The sequence below is a fragment of the Berghia stephanieae genome, chromosome 5, assembly GCF_034508935.2.
Source record: "Berghia stephanieae isolate SIO BIC M18660-M18661 chromosome 5, UCSD_Bste_1.3, whole genome shotgun sequence".
NCBI classification, from domain to species: domain Eukaryota; kingdom Metazoa; phylum Mollusca; class Gastropoda; order Nudibranchia; family Aeolidiidae; genus Berghia; species Berghia stephanieae.
In genome coordinates, this window is record NC_088364.1 from 44,177,095 (window position 1) to 44,195,946 (window position 18,852).

Genomic DNA, 18,852 nt, shown 5'->3' on the forward strand with positions numbered 1-18,852 from the left:
GAAAACATACAAGAAAAATATGTAGGACTAACAGAAAATAATTTCAAAACAAGATACAACCTCCACACCTCAACATTTAGAAACACTAACAAAAAAACATCCACAAAACTCAGCGAACAATGTAGCTTATGCCTGGAAGAGAAATATACTATAATCAAACACCCTCATGAAGCCACACTCAACACGAAAAGTGAGATGTACGGAACGTGTCCACATCGGCGGAAATTCTTGTTAATTAACTTTAAACCGGAACCACTTCAAGAAACAACAACAGTCAACAAAACAACTCAGTCCTGACGATGGCAAATTAAGCCTGAAACATAAATGTAGACTGTCTCAAACATTGTGGTAAATATTTTTAAAAAATATATATATATATATATATATATATATATATATATATATATACAAGAAAAATACAGTGCATAACGGAGAGGTGATTTACAAGAAGAAAAAAAAATCATCTCCCAAAATTCTAACTATACGCATGACTGTTTCCCTCCCAGATAGGATATCCGGCCAGGGCCAGGACAAAAGCAAGTAATCTCATTCCAAGACAAAGACAGAGAGCATGTTGGAAAACATACAGGGAGATAGAAAACACAGTAAGTGCCTCCCTGCCCTCAAAGGAACATTTCAAACAAAAAGGTCAGATGTGACCTATTGTCACAAAGAGGTAATATGTGAGGATAAAACATGGTGCTGGAAATTGAATTACTTTTCAAAGGGTCCCTGACCAACAGCAGCACATAACATGTAGTAGAACGAGATATAGCGCCTGTTTTTTTTTTCAACAGAGACAACACAGTTAACAGCCAGGTACTCATTTTACACCTTAGCACGGTGAGAAAATGTGAGTTAAGAGCCTTATCCAAAGACTCAACTAAATACCTAAAACTGTCAGATGCAGATTATTTATCTGTGTTTTGTGTGTGTAAGAATATATTTTTTAAAAGGGCACGTTGAATGATTGAGAAACAAACTCAAAAAGAAGCTTTGGGTAGGAAACAAAAAACAAACAAACAAAACTAATACCGAGTCATTCTTTATTAAAATATGAAATACATTTCAACAATCATTGAATGAATGGAAACCAATGATAAATCACGTCCCATTCAATGTTCTGTCCCCTTTACATTATTCATCCCTGAACAGATAATATATGACCCAATGCTTTAAAATAGTAAAAATGGCTTCGTCATAATTTTTTCCTCAACAACTGTTATAGATTATGCACACACTACATATAGTGCATATTTGAAACCAAAATTTAAAAATTCTTTGGATGATATGAAATTCAAGGCTGGTGAGTTGAACCTCTAGAGACTATTTGAAGTATTTTATAATGGCTTCTAGTTTGACACACAAAATAGAATGTCCGTATTGGCATGTGTATCATTCTGAAAATTATAATCTTGACAACATCAGAAGCACATTATTATTATTACTATTATTATTTGCTAAAAAGTGTCTTGTGTAAAAGATTTTAAAACATCGTAGCGCGAAATATATTGTAAATCCACGCAAGTCATCTCCATTATCCTTTCAATTTGTCTGCAAGCACAAGAGATAGTAATCTGCAAAATGGAATAATGAAAATAGTTGAAATATCTTAAAACTGGAAATTGGGTATTTAATCTGTAATATACAAAGCTGAATATAACAGCTTCCTCAAACGATCAAAATACCAAACACAGAATGTATTGGGATCAAAACCCTTCTTCAGTCAAAAAACAAAAAACAATTAAAACATAAATACATTAATTACTTAAAAACTCAGAAAGATAGTTTCTAGCACTTTAGTATTAGAATCACTTATTTTAAAATCTGCCTTTCAACAATTTTGAAAAACAAAAAACAAAAAAAAGGACTTCGCAGTTATATTAATGATGGTGATAAATAAAAGAAATAGCAAAGTGCCAGATGATTACAGAGATGATAAACATCAAGGTGTCTGGGAGCCAAAAGCAGGATACAAACTCTACAGCACTCTCCACCTGGCCGAGAGAGGGAAAGAAATGCATTCACGCTGAGCTATCTGGACATTTCAAAAAGTTAAAAAGTGGTTTCAAACTCAGTGACTATCATGTGTGTCACTATTTTCACAACTACTGAGAGGTGTTGAATGAGTCTAACTTTCCAAACCCCGCAAAACTCAATGAGTAAGCAATTATGTTTTTGTTTTTGTTTTTAAGGGGATTTACGGGGCTTGCAACACATTTAGGTCATATCAGCACCAGTAAAAGGAATAAAATGGGATAGTAAAAAATTCTAGAATTACAATTGAACTACCCAATAAAAAGGAAGACAAAGGGGAATTAGTTCAAATAGAGAACAGATGAAAATTCCAAGAGCACAGTGCATTTAAGTTTGAGACCACCTAAATGTCTATCTTGACACAAGCACAGGTCCCCACTAAGAGGAACACACTCAAATGTTTACAAATATATATTTGTAAAACATAAATAATACAGTGCATAATAGAAAGATAATTTACAAGACAAAGAATATCAACTCCCAAAACTCTAACTATCCATTGACTGTTTCCCTCCCAGCCAGGGCCAAGACAAAACAAAGTAATCTCATTTCAAGACAAAGACAGAAAGCATGTTGGAAAACAGATATAGGGGGATAGAAGACACAGTCAGTGCCTCCCTGCCCACTATGGGAGGTAAGGAACCCCACCCATAGCAAGCAATTAAGCGATGCGCTTTTCCGTAAAATATGAAAAATATTTGAACACGCAGCCTTGAGATAAACTCCAGTATTGGGTTCAATTCCGAAAATAAAAGGCGGAAAAAAAAGTAATTTCAATAATATTGACAATAAAGGGAATACAGAAATGCCAGATGAAAATAAAGACTATCACTATCACAGTGTCCAAACTCTCTCTCTCTCTCTCTCTCTCTCTCTCTCTCTCTCTCTCTCTCTCTCTCTCTCTCTCTCTCTCTCTCTCTCTCTCTCAGTGCTGGCCCATTTAATCCCTCTTGTGTATTTGTATTCTCTTTTCATCTCCCTCTTTTTTATTCCCTTTAACATACACTTTGATACTGTCATCTCTTTCAGGAAAATCACTTTATGTTTACATATGAGTCCTATCTCTCTCTCTCTCTCTCTCTCTCTCCTCTCTCCTCTCTCTCCTCTCTCTTCTCTCTCTCTCTCTCTCTCTCTCTTCTCTCTCTCTCTCTCTCTCTTCTCTCTCTCTCTCTCTCCTCTCTCTCTCTCTCTCTCTCTCTCTCTCTCTCTCTCTCTCTCTCTCTCTCTCTCCCCTCTTCCTCTCTCTCTCTCTCTCTCTCTCTCTCTCTCTCTCTCTCTCTCTCGCTCTCTCTCTCTCTCTCTCTCTCTCTCTCTCTCTCTCTCTCTCCTCTCTCTCTCTCTCCTCCCTCTCCTCTCTCCCTCTCTCTCTCTCTCCTCTCTCTTCCTCTCCTCTCTCCTCCTCTTCAATCCTGCATTGTACTTTAATCCCTACATGTTTGTATTCTCTGCCCCTTTTTTATTCCCTTTAACATAACACTTTGATAAATGTCATTATTTTTTAAAACCATCATTTATCATAATGGACCAGATACAACAGTCAGGAGAGCTAGGGGCTTACTTGAATGTGAGGTATACTATACTAATTTTAAGTAGTAACCCATCATCCCTGAGAATCATTTTTTCATAATCTGTATTTTTAATCTCCTTCTTAAATTGGAAAATTTGTTGGATCCAAGCTAGTTGAATTTGAAGTTTACTGTGATACCCTTTTGATCTCATCATCACTAAAATGATAACAACCAACAAACATCAGAAAACACAAGGACACGTCCCTTCCTGGGCATAAGCCTTGATTCTTACCTGTTGTGTGGTAATTTATGGTTTGCCAATGATTCCATTTCTTTCAATTTGGCTGAAACAAATAAAAAATAAAATGGGAATAATTGGAAACATTTCTACAACAATCTGATCACAACGACAACTTCTGTATAGCAACAAAACTGGAAATGATCAATCCAAAAAATTTGTTTAAAATTCTTTTGAGGATTATTGAAGGTTTACAGCATGGGAAATTAAGAGAAAAATAAAAACAAATAAATAACAATGATGATGATGATGATGATAATAATAATAATAAATAATAATAATAACAATAATAATAATAATGATAATAATAATGATATGATGATGATAATAATAATCAAACAATAATAATAATAATATAATAATAATAATAATAATAATAATAATAATAATACAATAAAATATAATAATAATGATGATGATATGATATAATAATAATAAAAAACAACAATAATAATAATAATAATAATAATAATAATAATAATAATAATAATAATAACAATAATAATAATAATAAATATTGTAATGGAGCTAAGCCCCAAACACAGTAGCTCTATAGATTTAAAAATTAAAAAACAAAGAACAGTAAACTTTTGATCGTTGATTGGGAATGACAAAACGCAGGGAACCATGGCTATATGATAAAAAAATAAGTTTGAAAAAATTATGTCGCTATGAAAATGATGTGCATTGTGTTTCCAATTTTTCATAAGAGGTTTCAGCAAAATGCCGAGATTCAACTGTGAAAACAAATGAAATAGAGATTTCTGAGGCTGAGAGGCTATACTAATTTTTTCATATTTTTCTTCTGATCTATCTACATGTAAATAGAGTGAATGTAACTGAAGTTAATTGATTAATCCTCCTCCATCCCTTTGTCCTCTTGATTATCATTATTGTTTTTGTACAATTACTAGGTACTACTATCGATTTATTTATCTATTTATTCATTTATTTCCGCCTGCTAGGATCTTTTTTGTTTGTTTGTTTGTTGCTTTAGGTCTCTTCCAACACAATTGAGGTTATATGAGAGACCGCTGAAACAAAAAAAAACAAGCAATCTAACAAAAATAGTACAAATGTAAATCAAAATCATAACCTAAAGATATCATAAGCTAAATTATAAATAACCAAGAACAAACAGGCAGAAGATTTACAGAAAAAAAATATATCCCCTGTCAAAAATACAATCACAAACCAAAGAAGCAGGATAGGCTAGTAAAGAGAAGAAGAAACGACATCACTATCGGATCGTACACCCATGCGAACATGATAGGTATATGATTCCAGGGTGACGCTCCCATCCAACCACCCGCTAGGATCTCAAACTCTCGAATTTCTAACCGATTTCCTTACAATACAACACAACAGACTCTCTCTCTTTCTTCTATCAACCAATCTATCTATACATGCCTGCTTAGCCTCCCCATCTTCATTCGTAGAACGGGAATATCTGTTAGTTTCCAGATTATGGAAAAATTAAACAGCTTCATTTATAGTATAGAATTCATATTTTTTTAAAATTCTGACGATCTTTAGTCGCCCAATTCGATAGTTTGAGTTTGAACAATGTATACACACATATCAGAGGACATAATCCATGATTTATTGATGTCCTTAAAGTCAGAGAGAGAGAGAGAGAGAGAGAGAGAGAGGGAGGGAGAGAGAAAGAGAGAGAGAGAGAGAGAGAGAGAGAGAGAGAGAGAGAGAGAGAGAGAGAGAGAGAGAGAGAATGTGTATGTGTGTGTGTGTGTGTACATGTACCTGTGTGTAGTATCTTAAAGAAAAAAGATTATTCTTACTGTGGTCAGACAAATAAGTATGGGTATGGGAAGCAACTTGTAAAATCTGAGCAAGCCGTTCCAAAGCCACTTGACAAGCTGCTTCTTCCAGTGGCGTGCTGTATGACCTTGAAGTCAATGTCTGTGTGATGTGAACCAAGTCACCTGTGCTTATAAGTCCGGGGGAAAGATTGACACCAGCTGTAAACATCAAACTCTGAAGCAAGGCAAGGTGGAGTTTGTCTAGACTTAAAAGTAATGAATCAATATCATAATTGTCACTGGACGATGAGGATGACGATGTTGAACTGTTATTAGAGTCTTGAGTGGTAGAAGTGGTTGTTATGGCTGTGTTAGTAGCTGTTGATGTGGTTGAATTGTTATTCGTGGTGGTGCTGATTAGTTTTTTCTTCTGCTGTTTGAGCTGACAACAGACTAATGGACCTCTGACACACCAGCCTACAAGCCCAGGCACTGGTGTTGTGTAGGCACTGTGAATGGCTGCCTGTCGGAGTGACTCGCAACACACCATGTTGTCTCGATAGACCCAGTCGCTGACGTGTTCAAGTAATGCGTATGGTGGGAGGCTGCTGGAATCTAGGATTGTTGAAAAGAGATATAATTTGCACTTTGAAAAATTTTACAAAATTTGACAGGAAAGTATATGAAATTCTAATAAAAGAGAAGGTGTGATCCAGATTTTTATTTCTAAGTTTTGTCCGTAAATTTATTTGTTTTCTCATATAATATTATCACTCTCTGAACTAGTCCAAATTCCTCCTTTTCCTTTATTCCTAATCGTATGCATGCATACTTTCCTTTGTAAAGTCTTGTCATGAACACGACGGGATGGATTAGAAATTATCCATACAAAAAAACTCTGTACACTCCCCGTTTTTGCATTGACACAGTGCCATTCCAATAAGCCTACCCAAATGCCTATATCGCTATTGCTGTTAATGCTATGACCTACCTGCATTGTCTATTTAATCATTGTGGTCATAAGAGTGGGTTCGTTTTGTGAACAGGAAATTGTACCAGAATAGCAATAGCAAAGTGTGAATCATATAATCTGCAGGGATCTTTTTTACTCTGAACTGTGCATCACTTTAGGGTTTGTTTTTTAAAGTTCTAATAAATATTATAGATCAGAAAAATGACTGTGCTTAAGTGTAGTTCTTTTGAGGGTGTATTCTTATTGAGGGCTTAATTTGGCTTATAAAAAAAATAATCAAGCAACAGTGGGAATGGTCAATGACTAGATGTTTGACAGAAATAGTAAAACTCTGGTCTCTGGTAGTGGATTCTTGGGAAAGACACTTTACATAAATTATCCCATACAACTTGGGTATGCAGAGACGCCAACTTTAAATTTGGCTCACAGGAGTTTCAGCCACCACTCGTGGGAATTTCCATGCCGAAAGAGGAATTTCCGCGCACAAAAAAAAGGAATTCGAATGGTATTTGGCATTGTGTTTACATATTGTATAGTTCTAAATAGATAACTGATTAGAATTATATTATGATACATAAACACATTGCCAATTACAATCCCGCAAAGTTTCCTTATTTCAAATGAAGTAAAGCGTCAAAACCTAATGGTAGAGATTGTAGTACTGGTGGTAGTGAGGATGATGTGGTGTTAGTGGTTGTAGTAATAATGGTAGAGATGATGAAGATGTGATAGTGGTTGATGTTGTAGATGTAGTGGTAGTGATGATGATATGGTGGTGGTGGTATAGTGGTTGTAGTAGTTGTGGTCGTGATGATAATGATGTGGTGGTGGTTGTAGTAGTGGTGGTAGTGATGTTGATGTGATGGTGATGGTGGTTGTAGTACAAATGGTAGTGATGATAATGTGGTAGTGGTGGTTGTAGTAGTATCGTGGTAGTTAATGATAATGTGGTGGTGGTGGTTGTAGTAGTACTGGTCGTGATGATGATGATGATGCTGTAGTGGTTGTTGTTATAGTTTGTAGTAGTTGTAGTAGTAGTAGTAGTAGTAGTAGTAGTAGTAGTAGTAGTAGTAGTAGTAGTAGTAGTAGTAATAGTAATAGTAGTAGCAGTAGTAGTAGTAGAAGTAATAGTAATAGAAGTAATAGTAGTAGTAGTAGTAGTAGTAGTAGTAGTAGTAGTAGTAGTAGTAGTAGTAGTAGTAGTAGTAGTAGTAGTAGTAGTAGTAGTAGCAGTAGTAGTAGTAGTAGTAGTAGTAGTAGTAGTAGTGGTGATGATGATGTGGTGGTTGTAGTAGCAGTGGTAGTGATGATGATGATGTGGTGGTGGTGGTGGTAGTAAAGTAGTAGTGGTGGTAGTGATGATGATGATGTGGTGGTGGTTGTAGTAGTATTAGTGGTAGTGATGATGATGTGGTGGTGGTGGTTGTAGTAGTATTCGTGGTAGTGATGATGTGGTGGTGGTGGTTGTAGTAGTATTCGTGGTAGTGATGATGTGGTGGTGTGGCGGTGGTGGTGGTTGTTAGAAGCGGCAATGATGATGTGGTAGTAGTAGTAGTAGTAGAAGTAGTAGTAGTAGTAGTAGTAGTAGTAGTAGTAGTAGTAGTAGTAGTAGTAGTAGTAGTAGTAGTAGTAGTAGTAGAGTAGTAGCAGTAGTAGTAGTAGTGGTTGTAGTAGCAGTGGTAGTGATGATGATGATGTGGTGGTTGTAGTAGCAGTGGTAGTGATGATGATGATGTGGTGGTGGTGGTTGTGGTAGTAGTGGTCGTGATGATGATGATGATGTGGTGGTGGTTGTAGTAGTATTAGTGGTAGTGATGATGAAGTGTTAGTGGTGGTTGTAGTAGTATTAGTGGTGGTGATGATGTGGTGGTGGTGGTTGTAGTAGTAGTGGTAGTGATGATGTGGTGGTGGTGGTTGTAGTAGTAGCGGTAATGATGATGTGGTTGTGGTGGTTGTAGTAGTAGTGGTAGTGATGATGTGGTGGTGGTGGTTGTAGTAGTAGTGGTAATGATGATGTGGTGGTGGTGGTGGTTGTAGTAGTAGTGGTAGTGATGTGGTGGTGGTGGTTGTAGTAGTAGTGGTAATGATGATGTGGTGGTGGTGGTGGTTGTAGTAGTAGTGATGATGATGTGGTGGTGGTTATAGTAGTAAAGGTCGTGATGATGATGTGGTAGTAGTGGTAGTGATGATGTGAAACTGGTGGTTGTAGTAGTAGTGGTAGTGATGATGATGTGGAGGTGGTGGTGTAGTAGTAGTGGTAGTGATGATGATGTGGTGGTGGTGGTTGTAGTAGTAGTAGTGGTTGTGATGAGGATGTGGTCGTGGTGGTTGTAATGTTGATGGTGGTACTATTAGTGATGATGATGATGTGTTGGTGGTGGTTTAAGTAGTAGTTGTGGTAATGATGATGATGATGTGGTGCAGGTGGTTGTAGTAGTAGTGGTAGTGATGATGATGTGGTGGTGGTTGCAGAAGTAGTGGTGGTGATGATGGTTGTAATACTAGTGGTAATGATGATGATGTGGTGGTTGGAAGGGGGGGGGGGGTGGGGGGGGGATCCTTGGAACAAACTGATCTCACCGGAATTTGACGGAAGTTGCCCGGAGCCCGGAATTTTTTGCTCCAGACCGGAGTTTTTTCCGGTGAAACCGGAGTTTTGGCATCACTGGGTATGAATGAAAATAGTCAGGATATAGTCAGTGATGGATATTTTAAGAGTGCTAGTACAGAAGGGATACATGACAGGAAAATTGTACTGCTAAGAAATAGAAATTTTGCTCCTTTTGGCCCGCTGGGGGAATTTATGAAGCGGTGTGAAGTGCAATAACAATGGTAATTTTATGGGAATGCTCTATAAATATAGTTTTATCAAACAGTAAAAAACTCTCATCCATTACAAGAGTGAAGGAAGAATAAAATGTTTTTTGAGATCTCTAACTGGTATTGTACTCTATAAATAACGGTTTCCATTCAAGTTTTCAATGCCTTTGTTTTTTAGTATTAGCATTGCAGATGTCACATTCAACAAGGGAATCGGAAATCCCAGTTACTTGGCCCAACATTTCCTTAGTAAATAAAAACTTTTTCAATGAGCATCAAAGCTCATGAGGTCTTTCCAGCCAGATAATTGTTACACGCAAAGTGACACAAGTGCTCTCTCTCACATTCAATAATTTGTTTTGCTCATTTTAATCATATTCAAGCATTTCTTATAGCCTAAAATTTAAAAAAGCGCGTAATCATGGCAGCACAATACTAGTCTACCATCAGTAGAATTCTTACTGGTGAAAGGTGGGAAGAGAGAGGGTTGGTCGATGCGACTGAAATGCTAAGTACAGATGGGTGCAGCGGGTACTGTTTGAAGCATGTGATTGTGTTTGAGAGAGAGGAAGAGGGAGTGAGAGATATAGAGAGAGACTAACTTAAGATGATAAAATTGATTGATTTGTGAAAACTTAGGATTTAAAACACGCCCACAACCACCCACCCCCCACCCCCTTCCCCCAAGAGTAAAAACACAGATCCAATAAAAGATTTGCAGTATCCTCAAATAAGTGTGAAGGGAGATAGTAATAATTACATTTTCATAGTGATTCATAAGTTATTTATTATTGCCAGATTAAAGTCGCATTCAAAGAGGTCAGAGGCCCAGTTCCAAAAACCTTGTTAAATCTTAACTCCCATTGTATTTACAACCCTCCTCAAAGTGCTTATAAAAAGAGAGCAAACGTAGAAATCCATTCTCTCCATCTCACATAATGTTATTTCAAAGACTTACCAGCAAATGAGTAAAAAGAAGTTGCTGAGGTGATGAAGTTACAGGCAAACAAAGGAGACAAATTTGGCAAGGCTGAAAACACATTGGAGGGATCAGGGTATAGGAGACAGTGGTCATTGACTAAACGTTCTGTTAATGCTTTCACATCAGGACTTAGACAGTCTCTCTCCTAGGAGATCAAGAAATAAATTTGAATTTTTAAACTTGAAAATAAAATGAACAAAAAACAAACAAAACATATAAACATAAAAATTAGATGAAGGTCTTTAATTTTTTAAACCTCACTGGTTTGGTTGCAAAAGATTTGACGTGGATGATTTTAATTGTCATAAACACCAATTAAAACACATCTTTTTAAAACTTTTAACAAGTTTAAAAGTTAAATGTTTGAGCAAGAGATTGTTGTATACAGTGTGTGCACTAAATTGCTTATATGTATTTGTTTATCTCAAAAGATGTGTGTTTGTATGCATACCCTTGCCATTTCATCCATTCTACTTCAATTCCCATGAGTAAAAAAAATCTTAACTTACTGATTTAACCCCCAAAAAAACCCTACAGATATTTGTAAAAACATTATTTAATTTTTAAATATTTCTCAACTATTTAGAGGCAAATATCAAAACAGCAGAAAATTCCCATCAATGAAAGAAACAAACCTGCATCCAAATGGCTGCACAGATCAACACCGGTGCACAGCGGACAGACAATGCAAAGGAAATGAGCTTGGTCAATAAAAGATTGACACGGCTATCACCATGTGCTCCAAACATCAGATTAAATATACGATATTTGCTTTTCTCTGGGGCTGTCGAGAAACAGGAACAGATCATGTCTAAAAGATTCAATTCCTGAACTGCTGACAGATTCTGGAATGTAAAAAAAAAGGAGAGGTAATACAAAGTTGATGTGAATGAGGAAAAAAATGAATGTGTGTCAACACTCTGGATAACTTTCAATGAAAAAGAAGGAAAGTAATGAATGAGTTGTTGCATTTCTCATTTGGGATTTCATTGCAACAATATATTCATCAAGTTTTATTTGTAAAAAAAAAAATAATAATAATGCATTGTCCAAGGAAGCAAAAAAGGTTGATAGCAATATTTTGAATCAAATCCTTTAAAATATTGTAATAAGTATACAATCAGTAGTAAAATAAATAAAGACCATTGAACAATTATATTTTTTTTTGTTATCACTTACTGTGCATTTCGTCTGTCTTGTATGAAGACTAAAGCCAAATTTTTATTTTGTCTTGAGTTGTCTCTACTTCTATATGAACCATATTTTATTTACTCATCACTTCATTTTCTTTTCAACAATTTTAATTTTAAGCGAATAATAAAGAGTGAATGTTTTATACTATTTAATTCTTTTGTATTTATTACTAAATCCCATAAATGTTACCGTTAACTGCACTGCTAATTACAAAAGAGGAAAAGAAAAAAAGAGTGATAATCATCACAGCTGAACATCTTTTCCAAATAAAATAAATGGAAGGACTTCTGTAATTTCACAGCATGCTTAAAGTGGGGATAATTTAATTACTATTTGGGGAAGACGCCCCCCCCCCCCCCCCCCTGATCCCCCTTTTTTAGTGAACCTCCTTCAACCCTAACTAAAGATAATATAACCTAATGAAACATGTTTGCCATCACTTGCAATATTGAAACTGATTTGAAAGACTTAGTATTAATAATGGCGTCGGCTGGTGTCGTAAACGACTACCAACTCAGCAAATAGTTTTTGAAATTAGAATAATCACAGCACTTTTAGTTTATTATTTAATCATAATTGTTCAGTCATAATGGACTTAGCAATGTCCAATAAATATAATTATTTAAGACAAGCTTCATTTTAATAATGGTGTGATTTTTCTAATTAAAAAAACAAAACAATTTGCTGAGTCAGATGTCGTTTACAACTTTGGCTGAAGCCATTACTATTGTGTTTCCCATCAGTTTCAATATTGCAAATGATGGTAAACATTATGTTTCATCAGGTTATAGCATCTTTAAATAGGGTTTCGGGGGGGGGGGGGGCACCCCCAATAATTCAAAAAATTCCCTCTTTACGTATGCTGTACTGTGAAACTACGGAGGTCCTTCCGAAACATATTTTAAATAGTAAAAATTATTGAACATTGCAACTAATTCCAATAATGACTAAAAGATTAATCGCGGCTCTGTGGCCTTGTGGTATGACACTCACTTTCGGATTGGAAGATCCTGGATGTGACCCTCGCTCAGCACATAGTTGTGTCCTTGGAAAAGGCTCTTTACTTACAACTTACATTCTCTCATCGTACTCCGGTGTAAAATGCGTGCCTGACCGTTAACCGCATTGTCTCTGTGTTAAAAAATGTAATCTCGTCTAACAGGCACCATGCCTTCTACATGTACGTGTCGCTGATGGTCAGGGCACGTTGAGTATGTTTAGTGGTTATTGCGTTATATTGTTATATAAATTTTAAAAGCTCACTTTAAAAAAGCATATATAATGAAAGTGCTGTGAAACAACGAAAACCCTCCCAAACAAATGTCTACTTCCTATATTAACACAGATTGAAGTGAGAGAGAGAGAGAGAGAGAGAGAGAGAGAGAGAGAGAGAGAGAGAGAGGGGAGAGAGAGGAGAGAGAGGTGGGGGAGATGAGTTGAGTTAGAGTAAGAGAAACGCACAAACAGATGAAATACCTTTGGAGGACCGCGAGTTGATTTGAACAAGACAAACTCCTGACAGACTTCTACAACGATCTGTTCCATATTGGCGTTAAATCCAGGGATGTTTGCCCCATCTTGTGAGATGAAAGTTGTCAGGAAAGTCAGAGCTTGTTTCGTACATTCAGGAAAAGGGAGGTGATATAGTTGCTTCAATATGTTGTGGGCCATTATTCTTGATCGTACACCATAACTGTGCTTTAAAACTTAAAAGTCAACCGAACTTACGTGTTCCTGATTGCCAAAGAAAATGAATTAGACAATAATAAATCACTGACTGAGTGAGAGTGAGAGTAGAAAAGAGTTTTTTTTTTCAACCGGCACGGAGACCAATTGACAAGAAGAAAACGGCAAAGGTCAAAATCTGTGACTCATAGTTAGTAGATGCCATAAACACCACTGATTCTTGTCAATCAACTGTTTTATGAAGTAAACTTTAGTATTATCTTGCAAAACTCGCCAAAATTATCCTTTTCCCCCCTAGCAGTCGACGAAGGAAGACCAAACCCCTGTCTCTAATGCTACCTGATCGTTACTTTTTACTTTTGATACGTCTTTTCTTACCTTCATATAAAGAGAAACAACAGTAGTAAACGATAAATTAAGTAGATCATGTGAGATGTTTGGTTCGTTGTGTTTTTTTTTTAATTCACTTTTTTTATTTTTACTAGTGGAGAACCCGCAATATTTGCGGAGAAATAAAGACCATTACGAACAGGCAGTCATCTATTATACTCCTAGACTCAGAGCATTAGACCTCCCTAGCCTCATGTACAGAAGACTCAGAGATCTAATTGAAACTTATAAATTGACCAACGGCAACGGTCTCTACAAAAGTAAACGTAGATTACCTCACATTTAACAAGGACAAAAAGAACAAGAGGCCACTGTTATTAACTGGCCAAACAAAATTGCCGTTTAAACATCCGAAAAAATGTCTTTAGTCAGCGAATTGTTGAGACATGGAATAGCCTGCCTGAAAAAAATTGTTATAGCGCAAAGCATAAACAGCTTTAAAAGCCAAATTGACAGTTTCCTGCAGGCTCTAAAATAGGCTACAGCACCGATTTCCCATTGAAGCCAGCCTTTCGACCTCCACAAGTTGGTGGAGACCGATCCAAAGACCATCAACGGGCCACTGGCTCTCTACGATGAACTCATACTCATGGACCAGGAGCTTTGAACTTGTCATTTAAATATTAGCTTATTTTTAAACCATTCGCCATTCATCGTATTATTGTTGAGTTATGATGTAACAAAGGATCTTTATTCTCAATGCTGGGCGGTTGATTTAGGAACCAAACTCGTGTGGATCTGCACTATCACGGTGACATTGATGTTTTTTTTTACAATGGGAGTTGGTTACTAAAGAGTTGAGATTTTTCAATTGTAACCCTTCGCCTCAAAAAGGTCTCAAACTGGAGTAATTTCGACGCAAAAATTTGATTTGATAGTCAAAAATATGCAAATTGGGTAAATATATGTTTTGTCGAGGGCAATACAAAGAGTTTATAGCCGTTGTCTTAAACCTTAAACCCATTTTTTGGAGGGCTTTATTTTTTTTGCACCTGTTTCACTCCGACACAATATAGTTTTACGACTATTTGTAACATTTTGTTGTTTCATATGTGCTGGGTGATGCCTTTTCTACTTCAGGTAAATCCATACAATTCGGGTGATGCCAGAATTGTCATTTGAAGAGGTCATGACTTCAAGTTTCTTTTTAAAGCGACCACTTAGCCATAAAATTTTACTGCACACTGGGCAGATTTGCGAGTCGATCGGACACCATAATGTCTTATTCTTGTTCCCCATCTCAATGGCATGCTGGAGAGATTTTTTGGAATCGGCGTTGTTTCACAGTCCTCATCAAATCAACACACTTCTTACAAATGTGTTTGGAATGAATATCTTCATGATCTTCGGCTACATTAATGGGGAACAGTTAATAAGAGATGGTCACAAGAAATTAAAGTTCTGGAGGAAGAGTACAATGACATAAGGTTGCAGAAATATAAAGGAGCAGTTTTGTTTATACATTTAAAGCAAATAACTGCAATTTTCCTTCTTTTTTTTTCTCTTTTTTTTTGGATTCTTAATCCAACAGGTAACCAGTGAAGCGACAAAAACATGGGTGTGATATGCCTTTTTTCTTAGAATGATCCTAGCAGAATGATTTTGGATGAGTCGCAGTTTGTGAAGGAGATAATTTAGAATTTTTTTTTTTAAAAGAGAGAATTACAGTAATCTATCCTAGAAAATATAAATGATGAAATAAAAGGTTTCAGAGAAGAACTGTTTAAAAACTTTGATAATTGTGGCATCTTTCTTAATTCAAAATGCAGCGTTTCATATTAGGTGCTGGTGTCTTATACCATGGATAAGTCATTTTGAAACAAATATATCTTGGTTTCAAGCATTTTCTGTGAAATAGATCATTTCTCTGTTCATCACTATGAAACCAGAAGATCAATTACACCAGGGTCCGTTTTGATTAATGCAGACTAGCGCCTAGTCCCTGCCTTTAGTCAAGGACTTGAAAAAAATGTCTTATTTAGGCGAGTTGACCAAGTAAGTCCCAGACTAAAATCACAGCACCTTCGGACGAAGTTTTGCCAAGTTTTAGTCCCTTGTTCTGGTCGGACTTTATCGTTGGTCTCTGACTAGTTACTAGGATACATCATAGCGTCGACAGCTGTTGTGAGATTGCGCAAGCTTCGATTTGGATGGAAAACACATCAGTTACGAATGGCATGGACGAAAAGTGTTTTGTTTCTATTGACACTGGCTTTAAAAAACTGTAAGAACGATCGTCGAAAGTACACATAATTTTTGTGAGTAAATACTAAAAAAAAAAACACACAATAAACGTCGAAGTCGCAGGGTTCGCTTCAAAGAACAAAAATAAAATGGATTAGAAAGAAAAATGGAGACAAAAGTTATTCCGATGGCATTGTAACTGACTGAAATAATGTGAATCATCAGAGCAGACATTCTATTTTAAATTTTTTTTAGAGTTTCATTGACCTAAATATATTAATTGGCCGTTGATGAAAGTCAATATCATGTGACTTGATTCATCATGTGGCTAGGGCAAAATTAAGTTCAAATATGAAACGGAACGAAATATATCTATACCAGATGTGTTGCTAATTTCCTCTTTGGAAATCTTTTGCATTGATAAGTATGAAGACTGGTATCTTACCTGCCATCGTGTAATGGAAGGCTTGATGTTACCAGCACCAAATAACCAAATTATTCAACGTCCTCACAGTGCCCACCTCAAGGCAAAAACCCACCTTGTCAGAGACTACAAAACACTCAAACGAACCGACTTTTTTAGTCACTTGCCTCGCTCAGGCTTAAGACTAAGGAGTCTTTTACTAGACTGGTACAGAACTAAATCTAGTCCGCCTACATAAAAATGGGTCCAGGCATAAATCCAGTCCTCTGAAAGAGTCGTTTTACACTCCAATGAGATTGAAACAATTTTTTTTTTTTTTGACATCACACTTTCGTTCCGTATTTACGAGTAGGCTATCTAGTCATTACCAACATACCCAGGGAAATTGAAGCACATTTGTTGATTTCGACAACTGATACAAATTGTTCCCATTATCGTAATACACTGTAGTATGCTGCCTTTGGAGTTGGAGTGGATGTACTCATTGTGCTAATTATCTCTAGTTAATGTCGCACAGAGCCATTCGAAGGTAGGGGCTAGGGAAGAAGAGGTGAGGGTGAGTACAATTATTGACAGACATTTCTAAGACCGTCTCGAAAGGAGCCAGATGGAAAGGGCAACATATAAAAGAAAGCAGAAGAACAGTGGGAGTAACTTTCCCGGTACTTGATGCAAATTCAATTTCATTTTAGTTGGCTGATTCTATGAAAATACAATGTGACCCATTGTTTCAAAACAGTATTATTTCGGAGTGTACTGGATGTTAGAAAGTTACTTGAAAACTAAAATTATGGTCAGAATTATGAATTTTTATTTACTAATTAAATTTTTTCTCTCCTTTTTTGCTCTATAAGAAACCTATTACAGTCGACTCTGCTTAATTGCACACTCTCAGGAGTTCAGGTTATTGTATCAATTAAGCAGAGTGTGCAATTAAGCGGAGAAGAGTGTGCTATTCATGTAGGACCTTCACTTCTGAGTTTTCTACGGGCTTGGGACCGTCACGTTCTAGACATGACCTCATTAGAATGTTTATTTTTTATTTATTTATAAATTTAGTTGGGTTGGGGTTTTTTTTTTGTTTTTTTGGAGGGGGGGGGGGGGGGGGGGGGGGGGCTCATCTTTTTTCTTTTTTAAAAAAAATATTTTTCTTTTCATGTTTTATAGACAATAAACTGACATTATTGTTTATTAGAACAGTAATCATGAAGCTGCTTATAAACCTTTGTCTCCAATCTCACCAATATAAATCACGTGTCAAGCGTTCTTCTTGGATGTCGTGGCGTAGTTTGTCATGTCTACCATGTCAAGTTTTTCAGTGTTCGTCAGGGGTCGTGTCACATTCCGATGACTCATCCTCATTTTCATGATCTAGGCATTGTCTTTTGTGTGGCTGAACGGAGTTCAGTGGTTCCTGAGATGTCAGTTCCCTGCTGATGGGCATATTGTTGTCCATTGTTACGAATTGATTGAATTCTTTGGCCGAAAAGTTGTGTGGAACGCGAACACCATCGTTGATTTCATATGGCTGTTGGTTGTCACTCCAATCAAGGTGTAGAGATTAAGTGGAGATGGTGTGCAATTAAGCGGAGCGATAATATAGAAAAAATTCTGTTTTTCGGGAATGTGTACTGTATAAGCGGAGTGTGCGATTAAACAGAATGAACTGTATTTCTCTTCAATAAAACCAATAGGCTACATATAATACCTAGTCTAATATTCTAGGCCATGAATTCAATCTTTCACCTTTAAAATCATCCGACATAATACCATTTTCAGACGATAGGTCACATAGATAGTAATAGTATGTCTAATATCAAATTAAACTTTGTTTTACATATGAAAGATAATCAACGCTTGGAAAATTGTCAGGCTTTTCAGTACCAAGGATTTTTGACATCACACAGGATGTTCAGACAGCTTGAAAATATCAAATTAAGAAACCAGGGAGGTAGTCGAGGTAGACTGATTTTTTTTCTTGTATTTTTCTTTCTTGCTTTGTCTGGAACCTTTCATACACACTTTTCAGATCTTAAGTAGTTACTTGCAACTTTCTTTTCTCTAGGCGCTTAAAAAAAAAAAAAATCAAAACGATACCAGCAGCGATCTACTCCCGTGGCCAAGTATGAGGTCTCCTGGCTCACTCTCTTGTTTTCTCGATGATTTATTGGGAGGAAGGGAGAATGAAAGCGAAACGTTGTTTGTTTGTTTTGTTTTTAAGGGTTTTATGGCGCTTGCAACACATTTAGGTTATATCAGCACCAGTAAAAAGGAAGAAAATGGGATAGTAAAAACTTCTAGAACTACAATTAAAGCACCCAAGAAAAAGTAAGACATAGGGGATCAGATGTAGATTCCAAGAGCATCCCATCAATGTACATAGTTTGAGATCACCTATGTCTCATCCGGACACAATCACAAAATCCAACAAAGAGGAATACACTCAAATGCTTACATTATACATTCAAAATAAAAAATTTAATAATACATAACAGAGAGATGATTTACAAGGAAAAAAAATATCATCTCCCAAAACAATAACTATGCATTTGACTGTTTCCCTCCCAGCTAGGACTCCCGCAAGGGCCAGGAAAAA

The 18,852-nt window shown here is 36.4% G+C and overlaps 1 protein-coding gene across 1 annotated transcript; it reads right to left on the reverse strand.

Annotated features, from left to right (window-relative positions):
• Positions 1–1,032: 1,032 nt before the first annotated feature.
• On the reverse strand, positions 1,033–13,609 carry LOC144972990 (integrator complex subunit 15-like). The gene is made up of 6 exons (XM_078914891.1): positions 13,049–13,609; positions 11,014–11,223; positions 10,355–10,523; positions 5,643–6,218; positions 3,838–3,889; positions 1,033–1,577 (listed from the first exon to the last, which is right to left on the reverse strand). The coding sequence occupies exons 1-6, from the start codon at positions 13,241–13,243 to the stop codon at positions 1,538–1,540; spliced, it is 1,242 nt and encodes a 413-aa protein (XP_078771017.1). The 5' UTR covers positions 13,244–13,609; the 3' UTR covers positions 1,033–1,537.
• Positions 13,610–18,852: the final 5,243 nt, after the last annotated feature.

Bases quoted from the DNA above. Each gene is read 5' to 3' on its own strand.
- LOC144972990 (XM_078914891.1), bottom strand. From the start codon at position 13,243: ATGGCCCACAACATATTGAAGCAACTATATCACCTCCCTTTTCCTGAA. The intron at 6,219-10,354 runs GTAAGTCTTTGA...CAACAATCCTAG, and splicing joins TTCTTTTTACTCATTTGCTG to ATTCCAGCAGCCTCCCACCA. The intron at 1,578-3,837 runs GTAAGAATCAAG...TCCATTTTGCAG, and splicing joins CATAAATTACCACACAACAG to ATTACTATCTCTTGTGCTTG.